Source organism: Ranitomeya variabilis, chromosome 3 (genome assembly GCF_051348905.1).
Source record: "Ranitomeya variabilis isolate aRanVar5 chromosome 3, aRanVar5.hap1, whole genome shotgun sequence".
In the NCBI taxonomy this organism is placed as follows: domain Eukaryota; kingdom Metazoa; phylum Chordata; class Amphibia; order Anura; family Dendrobatidae; genus Ranitomeya; species Ranitomeya variabilis.
Window position 1 is genome coordinate 722,944,057 of NC_135234.1, and position 14,537 is coordinate 722,958,593.

General features: G+C 44.3%; 1 protein-coding gene across 11 annotated transcripts in view; it reads left to right on the forward strand.

Moving 5' to 3' along the window:
- The window catches only part of PARP4 (poly(ADP-ribose) polymerase family member 4), a 318,181-nt gene that overhangs the window by 145,906 nt on the left and 157,738 nt on the right, over positions 1–14,537 (forward strand). For 9 of the 11 annotated variants that reach the window (XM_077298347.1, XM_077298349.1, XM_077298352.1 and 6 more), the window contains 3 exons: positions 675–755; positions 3,892–3,918; positions 13,584–13,628. In XM_077298347.1, coding sequence (XP_077154462.1) covers positions 675–755; positions 3,892–3,918; positions 13,584–13,628 — 153 coding nt within the window. The remainder of the gene's footprint in view (positions 1–674; positions 756–3,891; positions 3,919–13,583; positions 13,629–14,537) is intronic. The other 2 variants (XM_077298350.1, XM_077298353.1) reach the window with 1 other exon arrangement.

A 14,537-nucleotide genomic window follows, 5' to 3' on the forward strand; every position in this document is an offset into this window, starting at 1 on the left:
GGGGCCACTGAGACTCTTTTACCCTGGGCCAAGAAAACATGGAGCCGGCCCTGACCCGGACTACCCACCCCTTTAAACACTATGTGTGTGTCTCTTCACTCTTTCATTCCCTTACATAAAGCTTAGAAGGATTCAGCTAGTCAGTTTTTAATCACGTGATGTCGTAGACCTAATGGAAACGAGAAGAATTAAGTGGGTAGAAAAACAAAATGAGCAATTGTAAGTGCACAGTGCTATTTAATATGATGACTGCAATATATTAAGGCTTCTTTTACACTTACCGGGTTTTTTTGCGGCCCGTTATTGCGGGCCTTTTTGCGGGCCGTATCGCCGCAATTTTCGATATTTTTTCACTGCCGTAAACACGGCCCTCACGGCCATACGGCATACGGGGCACAGTGGAATTATTGCGACCCGTTTTTGCGGCCCCATAGAAATCTATTGGGGCCACAAAAACAGGACGCAAAACCACGGCAAGTGTAAAAGAAGCCTAAGAGGATAACAACTTAGATGGGAGGAGGAGGAGGGCTTCTTTAAGGAGGGTCATTCTCAAACATTTCTCTACATGTGAATCTTTTATCTAAACACAATTAGAAACTTGGGGAAAAAAAAACTATAACCTAAAAAATATATTTTGCCACTATGTATAAGTAACTTTAATGTTTTGCTTCCAGCTTGGCAGTAGAAGTCTTGGTTCTTGCCGAGATGATGATGGTGATGATGATGATGATGAAGATATGGGGTTTGCCTTATTCGTGAGTTCTTTTCATTTCTCTTATTAATATAAGTGATTGTTTTTTGTTTTTTTCCCCAGTATTTGGGTCCTGGTAATTCTGACTAGGTGTCATTGTAGGGTTTGTACGTTCTCCCTGTGTTTGTTCCCACATTCCAAAAACATATGATCGGTAATAGGAGTTGTCCAATTTATAAGATGGCCAAGTTAATCAGACATTTATAGCATGTCTACAGGATATGTCATCACTTTTTTGATAGCTCCTTGTCCCACTTATGGGTTCCATACCTATCTTTAGGTCCCCCATTCCATTTAATTCTGTATGAACGCGTATATTGGTCTATTTTCAAGACTTCCCTAAAAGTAAATGAATAGAGACCACTTTTTAATTCAGTCATGTCAGGATACTCCAGGTCCTACGGGTATAGAAATCGGTAAAAAGAAAGTTATTTTTTTTTCTTTCCATAAAGCAATAGTACACATGCAAATAAGAAACGTTCTAATAGATCTTATCACAGAAATCTGCTTTTTTCTCCTCCTGGACTAATCATTACATTTCAGAATTCTCAATTCACAGGTAAAATCTGTATTCAGTGAAGACAGATGGTTTCATTACTGAGACAGGAGATGACGTAACTCAAAAAGTTATCATATTTTTTCAATTATAAGACATACTCACCCCCCCTCCCCCAAATCCGAATGTAGCTTACCGGCTGTGGTGGAGCGGGGTCCCAGGGTTGCTGCTACAGGAAGCTTCTGGCAGCGGCAGGAGTAGGGTGATGCTTCAGGTCCCAGGCCGGCATTTTTGTGAAAGCCCGGAGTCCCTGCACTTTCCATTCTTCATAACGCGGTGGACTCTGGGAAAATGACCGCCGGAGGTGGTGTATTCGCAGACTGAGATAACAGCACCAAGATCTCCTCTCCTGAGATCTCAATAGCTCATGCACCCCCTCTGGCAGCCATTTTCCCTGAGTCCACCTCATTGAAAAGCATTGAAACTGCGGAGGCTCTGGGTTTTCACAAAATGTTGGTGGAGCCCACTCACCGCTGGACACAACCTCTTACCAGCCTGGGGCCTGCAGCATTACCTCACTCCACAATACTCGTAAGTCGATCACCACCTCCTACCATTCTGGGGCCCGCAGCATCTTCCTGTAGCAACGACCCTGCCACCTGGGACCCCGCTTCACCAGTGCCGCCCCCCAGGTAAGGTACTGTAAAAGCAGATTATAAGACGCACCACTATTATATATATATATATATATAAATACTATTTTCCTCCCCAAAATTTGGGGTGCGTCTTATAATCCGCAACTTACCATATATGGAGAATTTGCAGCAGAATGTCTCTCTGTTTCCAGCTCCTCCCTTCTCCCCTTTCCATAGAATTTTAAAAGCACCAACTCCATCAGCGATCAAGTCTCTCTTCATTGAATACAGATTTTCCCCATGAATTGAGAGTGAAGGATCAGTCCAGGAGGAGAGAGAAGTGGATTTCTCTGAAGAAATATAATGCAGAGTTGCTTCTTTTTATGTGTAATTTTGATTTATGAAATATAAATTAAAACAATAATTACTCTTTAAGTGAACGTAGCAGAACTGACAAAATGGATGATCATGGATCATTTTTAGGTTTTTGGAAATATACATTCTGTTTGATTGCTTTAGGCTCTTTGCAGTGTACATCTCTGAGAAATCTGTTTCACACTCCTGATCTATTCCTGATGGAATCTGCCAACACATTCTACTATAAAATAAACGTGAATACTTTTCTGCCCAATGATGACAGAAGTATTCTAGGAGTGATACCTTTCTTGGCTAACCAGAAAATAATATGTTTACTGTAAAATAAGTAATGTAATGTATTTAGTGAATGGTATTCCCATCTCCAAGATCCTCTCCCAATATGTAGTAGGTGTACGGTAATAATAATGATATGAGCAAATACTTCCAGTGAGAACTGTAATATAGTTCTTCCAATATGTCTCTTACCCCATGTGCAGGGCATTGCAGTAGCTTAGGTAGCCATGGTTACGACCACTGATACAGGGAAAGTTAGTTGTTAGTGGTCGTAACCATGAATACCCAAGCTACTGCAATGTCCTGCACATGAGGTAAGCGACATAGCAATTCAGAAGAACTAGTCTATATTTCTAATTGGAGGTATTTTCTAATATTATTATTGTATATCGGGCTAGGATTTCGGAAATGGGAACACCTCTTTAGGCAACATTCCCACGATGAGCTTTTATCCCGTTTTTGACACTGCATATTTTTGCAGCAGCACAAATGCAGCCTTTTACAGCACCAGCGAAGTGGATGGGATTCATAGAGATCTCATGTCGACTGCACTTCTTTTTTACCCTGCGTAAATTTACCTGCTTGACATATTTCCAATCCACAACATGTCTCTTTCTCCTGCGAGTACGCTGAGTTTTCCCTATTCTCCATAAATACCAAGAAGTTTAAAAAAAACAAAGCAGCTTTATTTAAAGCATGACACATCAAACAGAGAGAAAAAATGCAGCATCAAAAACGCATGAAAAAAAAAATCCCACATAAAAAAGCAAGTAACCTAATTTCCATAATAGGTGCTGAAATGGTGCGGAAATTCTGCAACGTCAAATACTGATCGTGGGAACGTGGCCTTAAGGGTCATTTCAAAAACTATAATGTGGTTTCATAATATTTTACTGGCAGATTCTTTCAAGTGTGCCAATAAAAATCATTTTAAAATCAGGGCTGTTTTTACAGATATCACCCCTAATCTACTCCCTGCCGGCTATATTTACCCTCCTCTGCCATTGGTATACAAGGTACCTGTGCAGTTCATCGGTCCCTTATAGGCTGCTGTATCAGCGCCGTCCTGGCCAAGTATATACAGCGAGCTGATCGCCTCCACTGCATGCTCGCTCGCCCAGTAAGTAATCGGCACATGCATGGTTTTGCCCATTAATCTGTGCACTGACTTCCAGCACAGCTCAGCTGTGCTATAATGCGTCGGTGCTTGTGTTTGGCGCAGTGCACACCACTCTTCTAATTCAGTGCTAGTCTGGTCATTGGAAAAAACAAATTAAGTAAAAAAAATATCAGTTAATTCATTTTTATGGCTATGCGCAAGTTTCCACGATTTGATTTGTCCTCTTATCTATTTTCAGGACGATGTATCTGAGGCTCTCTCAACTGTAAGCTATTTTCTTATTATTCCCCTGTATTTAATATTTTTGATTATTTTGTTAGAGGTTTTGATCTACATATTTTCCTTCAACAAAATGTCAATTCTGGCTGACTCTTCTGTTGCAACCCAGATGATGACTTCCCTCGTTCATGTAGACGTGATATATCGGGGTCCTCATTGGGTATGCTCAGGGAAAGTCAAATGCAGTAACTACTCACAATTCTGTAGTATATAAAGATATATTTTGCAAAGATATGTATACTGGAGTAGATTCCATGGGAATGCTGAGATCTATAGATTACATGTGTCACCAAGTCGTGCCTCCTGATGATCTATAAGAGGTTATTAGCAGAAATGTTGAGCTACACGTCTAGCTATATTGATTGAATGAGGAATAAATGGCCACTTACGGATCCTTTTAGGAGGGAAGGCACAATTTTATTTTTTCTATAAATAGAAAAATTACTCATAGTAGCCCTTCCTCATGTAGTACCTTGAGCTGATGGTGCAGGGGCTAAAAGTTCTTTGAGATCATTTAAGTTAAGATTATTTAAGTAGAAAATCTGTGTCAGACCCTTCAGGCATAGCACAGTGTACCAATTTTTCCAAAATTGCCATTTTAAAGGGTTATTTGGAAAGGATAGAACACCCCTCCCCCCAAAAAATAAATAAAAATTATATATTATATATATATATTTTGTGAGGCAGTGAGGGAAATTATATGCGAGGGATGGTATGTATCCTCCAGGATGCACATAGAAGCGTATTGAGGCCGCTGAAGTGCATTGCAGTCACAGACATAACTGTGGTTGCAGTGCAGAATAAAAGTAAGTGTGGACTTGGTCAAGCTATTTGGCCAAGGCAGATTTAAAAAAAACCTGGCATGGGTTTTTATTCTTGGAGTGAACTACAGGATGGCAGTGGGGCGGTTCACTCCGTCCAGCCGGGTCTTATAAGTGGCCCATGGCTACAAATCTCATTTAAAACCCTACAGCAAAGAGTTGGGTGTGTCAGGGTTGTTTTGCAAGCCAAGGGAAGCGAACGCCTGGCGTCCCTCGGCATGACACGGTGGTGCAGTCGCCCACAGCAACCAATCTTGGATATGGACTGCTTTGGCGCCCTGGCTGCAATCCGGAGGATACCGTATGCTTTTCATTTGTTTTTTTGGACATTAAAGACATTTGCTTTGAACTTGAACTTGTCGCGGTAGCATGCTGTTCAGTAATAAGGCAGTGACCCAACAAAGTTCCATTATAAAAGTCTCTTTATTGCGTTACGTCACAACATTAAATGTCCAATTCACACAAGTGCATAGCAATTAATGTTTAGTTCACACCAGTGCATATTCTTAATGTCCAATTCATAGCATTGCATAGTACCCAATATCCTCTGGATAGCAGCTGGGCCCATATACTCTGGGTTACACAGTCACTACACACACCGGTCTACCTTCATGCCCTTTACTCCCAGCTTTTCCACAGTACATGATATCCCTCAGTTTGTAGCCATTACATACGCTAGTCCTCCTTCGGGCACAGGACAATCTACCTCCAGTACACCTCTGGGCACAAGACCATCCATCCGAGACCAGTTACCGTGGGCGACTGCAATGCTGTGTAAGCTGTGGGTGCCAGGCTATTAAGCTGCCTTGACCATATTGCCTCCGCATATTGAATCACACAGGTGGAGCTCTGCAATGCTGACTTCTCTGCACACTATCAAGCACCAACTGACTTTGGCCCTCCTGACACTGACACAACCAAACCCTTTACTGCACGGATTTTAACTGGGATATGTGGCCTTCAGCCACATGGAAATCCGGGCCTGGAATGAACGGACTGCAAGACTATCATCCTGCAGTCTGTTTCAAAATGCAAAACACAGAGCAGGTTTTTACAACTCTGTCTTGGACACTAACATGCCCAAGACTAGCACTTATTTTTAGTCTGCATCGCAATCACAGCTACGCCTGTAACTGCAATGCACTCTCATGGCTTCCATATGCCTCAGTGCACATCCTGGGGAGAACACACAGCGACCCCTACCTGTGACATCAGTCACTGCCTCACAATTGCAATCACAGCTACGCCTGTGACTGCAATGTACCCCGTGGCCTCAATACGCCTCCGTGTGCATCCTGGGGAGAACACACAGCGACCCCTACCTGTGACCTGTGACTTTTTTTCCCCACTGCGTGTGTATATATATATATATATATATATATATATATATATATATATATATATATATATATACACAGTGGGGAAAATATTTGATACACTGCCGATTTTGCAAGTTTTCCCACGTAAGAAAGGAAAGGTATAAGTTTTATCGTAGGTACACTTCTACTGTGAGAGACAGAATTTAAAAATAAAAAACAGAAAATCACATTGTAGGATTTTTACATAATTAATTTGCATTTTATTGCATGAAATAAGTATTTCATACAATAGAAAAACAGACCTTAATATTTTGTACAGAATCCTTTGTTTGCAATTACAGAGGTCAGACGTTTCCTGTAGTTCTTGATCAAGTTTGCACACACTGCAGCAGGGATTTTGGCCCACTCCTCCATACAGATCTTCTCCAGATATTTCAGGTTTCTGGGCTATCTCTGGGCAGCATTGAGTTTCAGCTCCCTTCAAAGATTTTCTATTTTTTTCAGGTCTGGAGACTAGGTAGGCCACTCCAGGACCTAGAAATTCTTCTCATGGAGCCAGGACTGGCTCCAGATTTTCGTGGGCCCCAGGCGAAAGAGTCTCAGTGGGCCCCTTTAGCATGTATTACCAGGAGCGTAGCTACTGGAAGGGGCGGTCGCACCAGGCCCTTCGCTCTGAGTGGGCCCACCAGTAGCTATGCTATGGTAACTGTATCGGTGTGCACAGCGCGCCCATACAGTTGCACTCTGTGGCAGAACAGGGAGAATTGATCTCCCTGCTCTGCCACCCGGCTGCTATGTGGTCTCTGAGCAGGAGGGGGGCCCAGTGCTGGCAGTGGGTCCTCATGCCTACCCCATTATTGCAACATCAACTGTATCAGCTAGATGCCAATACAGTTGACCGCATTGATGAGAGTGGGAGCATTACGTTCCCTCTCCCATCATCCCCCTCTCAGTATCTGTCACTGATGCAGACACTGACAGCGAACACGATTACGTCATGACCTGGCGCCTGCTGTCCGGAGATGTGCCGGCGCTCAAAGCAGCAGGGGAATGAGGAGGAGAGGTGAGTATTGTATTTTTTTATGGGGAGTGCATTATACAGTATAGAGTCTGCCTATGGGGTGCATTATACTATAGAGTCTGCCTATGTGGGTGCATTATATTATATGAAGTCTGCCTATGGGGGCTGCATTATATTATAGAGTCTGCCTATGGGGAGTGCATTATACTAAATGGAGTATGCCTATGGGGGATGCATTATACTATATAGAGTGTGCCTATGGGGGGTGCATTATACTATAGAGTCTGTCTATGGGGGTGCATTATACTATAGAGTCTGCCTATGGGGAGTGCATTATACAATATAGAGTCTGCCTATGGGTAATGCATTATACTATAGAGAGTATTAAGGAGTGCTTAATACTATATTGAGGACTATCTAGGGGACCATCATACAGTGTGGAGATTACATTGAGTGGGCCATCATACAGTGTTGGAGCCATCAAACAGTTTGAGGGCTACTAAGGGGTCAGTATACTGTGTGGGTGGTAGTATACAGTGAGGGGGCATTCTACTGTGTATAAGAGAGCATCATACTGTGTATAGGGGAGCTGTACAGGGGAGACTCGGGACATTATTACGTGTAAGGTGGGCAGTTATTGTTATAGGGGAACTCAGGTTATTGTGACTGTCAAAGGAGCACACAGAGGGCATTATGACTTTCTAGGGGGCAAAGTGTGTGCACTGTTTTCTAGGGTTCTTACACCCAGCATTACTGTAATCTAGAGGTTTGTTTTACCATCTGAATGGCACACAGTAGGTGCAGCAATAGAGACACATACTGTATGTCAGCAGCGGCTCAGCATTGGGGTATCAGCAGGATGAGGAGTTTGTGCATACATCCTGTATAATGAGCGCCATATATTGTTCTATACATAATGGGCCCCATATAATGTTCCATACAGTATATGAAGGGCCCCATATAATGCTCTAGTATATGATGGGCCCCGTATATTGCTCCAAACAGAATGGGCCACATATAATGCTCCATATACACTCACTGGCCACTTTATTAGGTACACCTGTCCAACTTCTTGTTAACACTTAATTTCTAATCAGCCAATCACATGGCGGCAACTCAGTGCATTTAGGCATGTAGACATGGTCAAGACAATCTCCTGCAGTTCAAACCGAGCATCAGTATGGGGAAGAAAGGTGATTTGAGTGCCTTTGAACGTGGCATGGTTGTTGGTGCCAGAAGGGCTGGTCTGAGTATTTCAGAAACTGCTGATCTACTGGGATTTTCACGCACAACCATCTCTAGGGTTTACAAAGAATGGTCCGAAAAAGAAAAAAAATCCAGTGAGCGGCAGTTCTGTGGGCGGAAATGCCTTGTTGATGCCAGAGGTCAGAGGAGAATGGGCAGACTGGTTCGAGCTGATAGAAAGGCAACAGTGACTCAAATCGCCACCCGTTACAACCAAGGTAGGCCTAAGAGCATCTCTGAACGCACAGTGCGTCGAACTTTGAGGCAGATGGGCTACAGCAGCAGAAGACCACACCGGGTACCACTCCTTTCAGCTAAGAACAGGAAACTGAGGCTACAATTTGTACAAGCTCATCGAAATTGGACAGTAGAAGATTGGAAAAACGTTGCTTGGTCTGATGAGTCTCGATTTCTGCTGCGACATTCGGATGGTAGGGTCAGAATTTGGCGTAAACAACATGAAAGCATGGATCCATCCTGCCTTGTATGGAGCATCTTTGGGATGTGCAGCCGACAAATCTGCGGCAACTGTGTGATGCCATCATGTCAATATGGACCAAAATCTCTGAGGAATGCTTCCAGCACCTTGTTGAATCTATGCCACGAAGAATTGAGGCAGTTCTGAAGGCAAAAGGGGGTCCAACCCGTTACTAGCATGGTGTACCTAATAAAGTGGCCGGTGAGTGTATAATGGGTCCTATATGATGCTCCAGCGTATGATGAGCCCCATATTATTATTATTATTTATTTATATAGCACCATTAATTCCATGGTGCTGTACATGAGAAGGGGTTACATACAAAGTTATAGATGTCGTTTACAGTAAACAAATTTACAATGACAGACTGGTACAGAGGGGAGAGGACCCTGTCCTTGCGGACTTACATTCTACGGGATAATGGGGAAGGTCAGGGGTGCAGCAGCTCTGGTGGTGGTAAGGCGGCAGCTCGGGTGGTGGGGAGGCGTTAGAATGGTTATTGCAGACTGTAAGCTTTCCTGAAGAGATGGGTTTTCAGGTTCCATCTAAAAGATGTGAGGGTGGTGGATAATCGGACGTGTTGAGGCTTGGAATTCCAGAGGATGGGGGATATTCGGGAGAAATCTTGTAGGCGGTTGTGTGAGGAACGAATAAGTGTGGAGGAGAGTAGGAGGTCTTGGAAGGATCGAAGATTACATGAGGGAAGATATTGGGAGATTAGTTCAGAGATACAGGGAGGGGACAGGTTGTGGATGGCTTTGTAGGTCAGTGTTAGTAGTTTGAACTGGATTTGTTGGGGAATTGGGAGCCAGTGGAGGGATTTGCAGAGGGAAGAAATGGGAGTAGCGAGGAGTGAGGTGGATTAGTCGGGCAGCAGAGTTGAGGACAGACTGGAGTGGTGCAAGAGAGTTAGTGGGGAGACCACAGAGGAGGGTGTTGCAGTAATCAAGGCGGGAGATAAGGGCATGCACAAGAGTTTTAGTAGATTGAGGGCTAAGGAAGGTATGGATTCTGGAAATATTTGTGAGTTGGTGGCGACAGGAGGTGGCAAGAGTTTGGACGTGAGGGTTGAAGGACAGGGCAGAGTCGAGAGTTACTCCGAGGCAGCGGATTTCAGGTGCCGGAGAGAGCGTGATGCCATTTACCATAATAGATAGGTCAGGTAGGGGAGATATGCGAGATGGAGGAAAGATGATGAGTTCGGTTTTGTCTACATTGAGTTTTAGGAAGCGAGAGGTGAAGAAGGAGGATATGACTGATAGACACTCCGGGATTCTGGACAGCAGAGAGGTGACATCTGGTCCAGAGAGGTAGATCTGAGTGTCGTCCGCATACAGGTGGTACTGGAAGCCATGGGACTTTGAGTTGTCCTAGGCCAAGGGTATAGATGGAAAAGAATAGGGGCCCCATGACAGAGCCTTGAGGGACTCCTGCAGAGAGAGGGCGGGATGAGGAGGTAGTGTGGGAGTGAGAAACGCTAAATGTGCGGTCAGAAAGGTATGAGGCAATCCAGGACAGGGCAAGGTCTTTGATGCCAAGGGAAGAAAGAATCTGTAGCAGTAGGCAGTGGTCGACTGTGTCTAAGGCAGAGGACAGGTCAAGAAGGAGGAGGATGAAGAACTGTCTGTTAGTTTTGGCTGTGAGTAAGTCATTAGTAATTTTGGTCAGGTCAGTTTCTGTGGAGTGGTGGGGGCAGAAGCCAGACTGGAGGTTGTCAAGGAGAGAGTTAGATGAGAGGTGAGAGGAAAGTTGAGCATATACATGCTGCTCAAGGAGTTTGGAAGCAAGCGGGAGCAGTGATATGGGGCGATAGTTGGGCATAGCAGTTGGGTCAAGGTTAGGTTTTTTGAGGATGGGTGTGATGGTGTCATGTTTGAAGGCAGAGGGAAGGTACCAGAAGATAGCGATAGGTTAAAGACATGAGTTAGGGCTGGAATGAGCGTGTTAGTGAGGTTGGGGAACAGGTGGGAAGGGATGGGGTCAAGTGCACAAGTGGTGAGGTGTGATTTGGAAAGGAGGTGAGTAAGCTATCCTTCAGTGATGTTGGAGTTGGAGAGGGAGATTATTAGGGAAGGGCAGAGGTCTGGTATATGGGGTGGTGGAACAGTAAAGGTTTGCGTTGTTTGGTCAATATTATTTTTGAAGTAGGTGGCAAAGTCCTCGGCAGAGATTAGGGGAGTTGGAGGAGGCAGTGGTGGGCGCAGGAGAGAGTTGAATGTGCTGAACAGTTGTTTAGGGATATAGGATAATGAAGATACAAGGTTTGTGAAATAGGTCTGTTTAGCAGAGGTGAGGGCTAATTTGAAGGCAAGTGTAGCTTGTTTGAAAGCGTTGAAGTTATCTGGCAGGCATGTTTTCTTCCAATGCCGCTCCGTGACCCTGGATGCTTGTCAAAGTTTTTAGGTGAGATTGTTGTGCCAGGGTTGCCTATTGATTTGTCGCACTTTGCCAAGCATGGCACTGAGTCTATGGCTGATGTGAGGGTAGCGTTATAGAAAGCGGAGGTGCTGTCCATGTTGTGGAGTGAAGATATGTGTGGATAGCACTGCAGCCTTGCAGCGCTGGAGTCCTGGGTTCTAATCCCACCTTGGACAACATCTGCAAGGAGTTTGTATGTTCTCCCCGTGTTTGCGTGCGTTTCCTCCGGGTACTCCGGTTTCCTCCAACATTCCAAAGACATACTGATAGGGAACTTAGATTGTGAGCCCCATCGGGGACAGTGATGATAATGTGTGCAAAACTGTAAAGCGCTGCGGAATATGTATATATGTATATAAATATTATTATTATTATTATTATATGGAGGACAGAGGTGGAAGAGAGTCTGAGAGTCTGTGAATGTGTAGGTGAGCCTCCATATATGATGCACCAGTGTATGATGTGCCCCATATAATGCTCCATATATAATGGGCCCCATATATGATACTCTGGTGTGTATACAGTGTACGATGGGCCCCATGTAATGCTCCATGTATAATAGGCCCCATATGATGGTCCCTATATATTGCTCCAAACATAAAAAAAATTAAATACTCATCTCTACTCGGTGGCCGCTGCTGTGCTGCAGACTCAGCTTCCGGTTCATTGCACTGTGACTGTTTAGGCAGACGGCATACACTAGTCACGTCATCGCGCCCTCTGACCTGAAACGTCACAGTCAGGAGATGCTGAAGACGCCGTAGTGGTGGAACGTGGAGAGGTAAGTATTACAAGTACCAGTGCCCTGAGCAAGCGGGGGGCCCCACTCGCGGGTGCTGATGCTGGCACAGGCACCGGGCCCCCATCATAGCACACTGGTGTCCCTGATGGCGAGTTGGCCCCGCTATCTGCTAAGGGCCCTGGCACTTGCCCGGGTGCTTACACCGGCCCTACATGGAGTCACTCCTTAGTTGCAGTCATGACCAGCCACGACCCATCTTCAATGCTGTTACTGAGGGAAGGAGGTTGTTGGCCAGAATCTTGCGATATATGACTCTTTTCAACCCCCCTTCAATACGGTGCAGTTGTCCTGTTCCCTTTTACAGAAAACCAACCTCAAAATATAATGTTTCCCCCACCATGGTTCACGGTTCGGACTGTGTTCTTGGGATTGTACTCAGCCTTCATCTTCCTCGAAATACGGCGAGGGGACTTCATATAAAAAAGTTCTATTTTAGTCTCATCTCACGACATGACCTTCTCCCATGCCTCCACTGGGTCATCCAGATGGTCATTGGCGAACTTTAAATGGGCCTGGATATGTGCTGGCGTGAGCAGGGGACCTTGCGTGCCCTGCAGGATTTTAATCCATGACGGCATAGTGTGTTACTAACAGTCCTCCCCTGTAATTCTCGCCATTATCCTGACCTTTCTCAGAATCATCCTTACCCCACGAAGCGAGATCTTACATGGAGCCCCAGACTGGGGAAAATTGACAGTCATCTTGTATTTCTTCCATTTTCTAATAATTGTGCCAACATTTGTTGCCTTATCACCATGCTGCTTGCCTGTTGTCCTGTAGCCCATCCCAGGCTTGTGCAGGTCTACAATTTTGTCTCTGGTGTCCTTAGACAGCTCTTTGGTCTTGGCCATGGTGGATAGGTTGGAGTGTAATTGATTGAGTGTGTGGACAAACAGGTGCAATTAATACAGGTAATGAGTGCAGAGTAGGAGAGCTTCTTAAATAAAAACCAACAGGTCGGTGAGAGCCAGAATTCTCGCTGGTTTTTAGGTGATCGAATACTTATTTCATGCAATAAAATGCAAATTAATTATGTAAAAATCATACAATGTGATTTTCTGGATTTTTTTTAGATTGTCTCTCACAGTTGAAGTGTACCTATGATACAAAATTACAGACCTCTCCATTCTTTGTAGGTGGGAAAACTTGCAAAATCGGCAGACTGTCAAAATGCTCATTTTCCTCACTGTACATCGTTGACAGAATATTGAAAGCCACAATACATTAGCATAATTTTCCTTCATGAAAAATATTATCCCTTCTCCACTATATTTTACAGTAATCACTGTGCCTTCTGGCACGGAGCATTGTAGACACCAATTTTCCTTAGGTTCCTGAAGTACAGATCTGCTGATATGCAGCACTCCCTATTATTCAGTCTTTATAAATATGGTCTATACTGGTCACTGCTTCACGTAGAGCTAAACATATGGGTATAAAGTAAGGTGGTGACTGGACAATTACAAAGATGTATTTCTAAATGAATTCTGAAAACTATTTCTTAAAGATTTGTTTACTAATGAGCATCTTTAAAATTTCTCTTTTAGCCTATAGCCTATGAAGAGGTTTATAATGAAGAGGCTGAAATGTCGGTAAGTTACTTTTTTTTTTTTTTTTTTTAATCACTCAACTTTCAAGGCACGGTGTTATAGTAGGCTGTGAGGCAGCGTTTAGATGTGACTGGACTTTAAATCAAGGACATGATCCGCTACAAACAGAAAAAGGGATTAGGCACTGCTACATATAAAGTAGAAGCAAGTCAAATTGCATAGTCTGGAACTGCAACAGGACCCCCAGTGAATAAAAAATGCTTGAAATCTATGTTAAAAAAAAAGTACACCAGTTGAGAAGTGTCTGAGAATGACACTTCCACACAGGTGCCCTAGCGTGAGCCCAGTCCATAGATTATGCCCCATACAATGCTGTATAAAGGTTGATGGCCCCATAAGATGCTCCATAGATTATGCCCCATAAAATGCTCCATAGATTATGCCCCATAAGATGCTCCATAGATTATGCCCAATAAGATGCTCCATAGATTATGCCCCATAAAATGCTCCATAGATTATGCCCCATATGCTGTTGCTGTGATTAAAATAAAAAAAATCACATACTCACCTCTCGTCGCTCAGGCCCCCGGCACATGCGATATTCACCTGTCCCGTTCCACCGCTGCACACCGCTCTGTCTTCCAGCTCTCTGACTGTTCAGGCAGAGGGCGCACACTAAACACATCATCGCGCCCTCTGACCTGAACAGTCACAGGCAGAGGATGCGGAAGACAGAGCGGCGCCCGGCGGTGGAACGGGGTCAGGTGAATATCGGAATGCTCACCCTCCCCCGTTATACTCACCTGCTCCCGGTGGGGTCCCTTGCAGTGTCTCACTGTCAGATGGTCTCCGGGAGCCGGCAGCTTCTTCCTATGTTCAGCGGTCACGTACCGCTCATTAAAGTAATGAATATGCGTCCATATTCATTACTTTATTGAGCGGTACCACGTG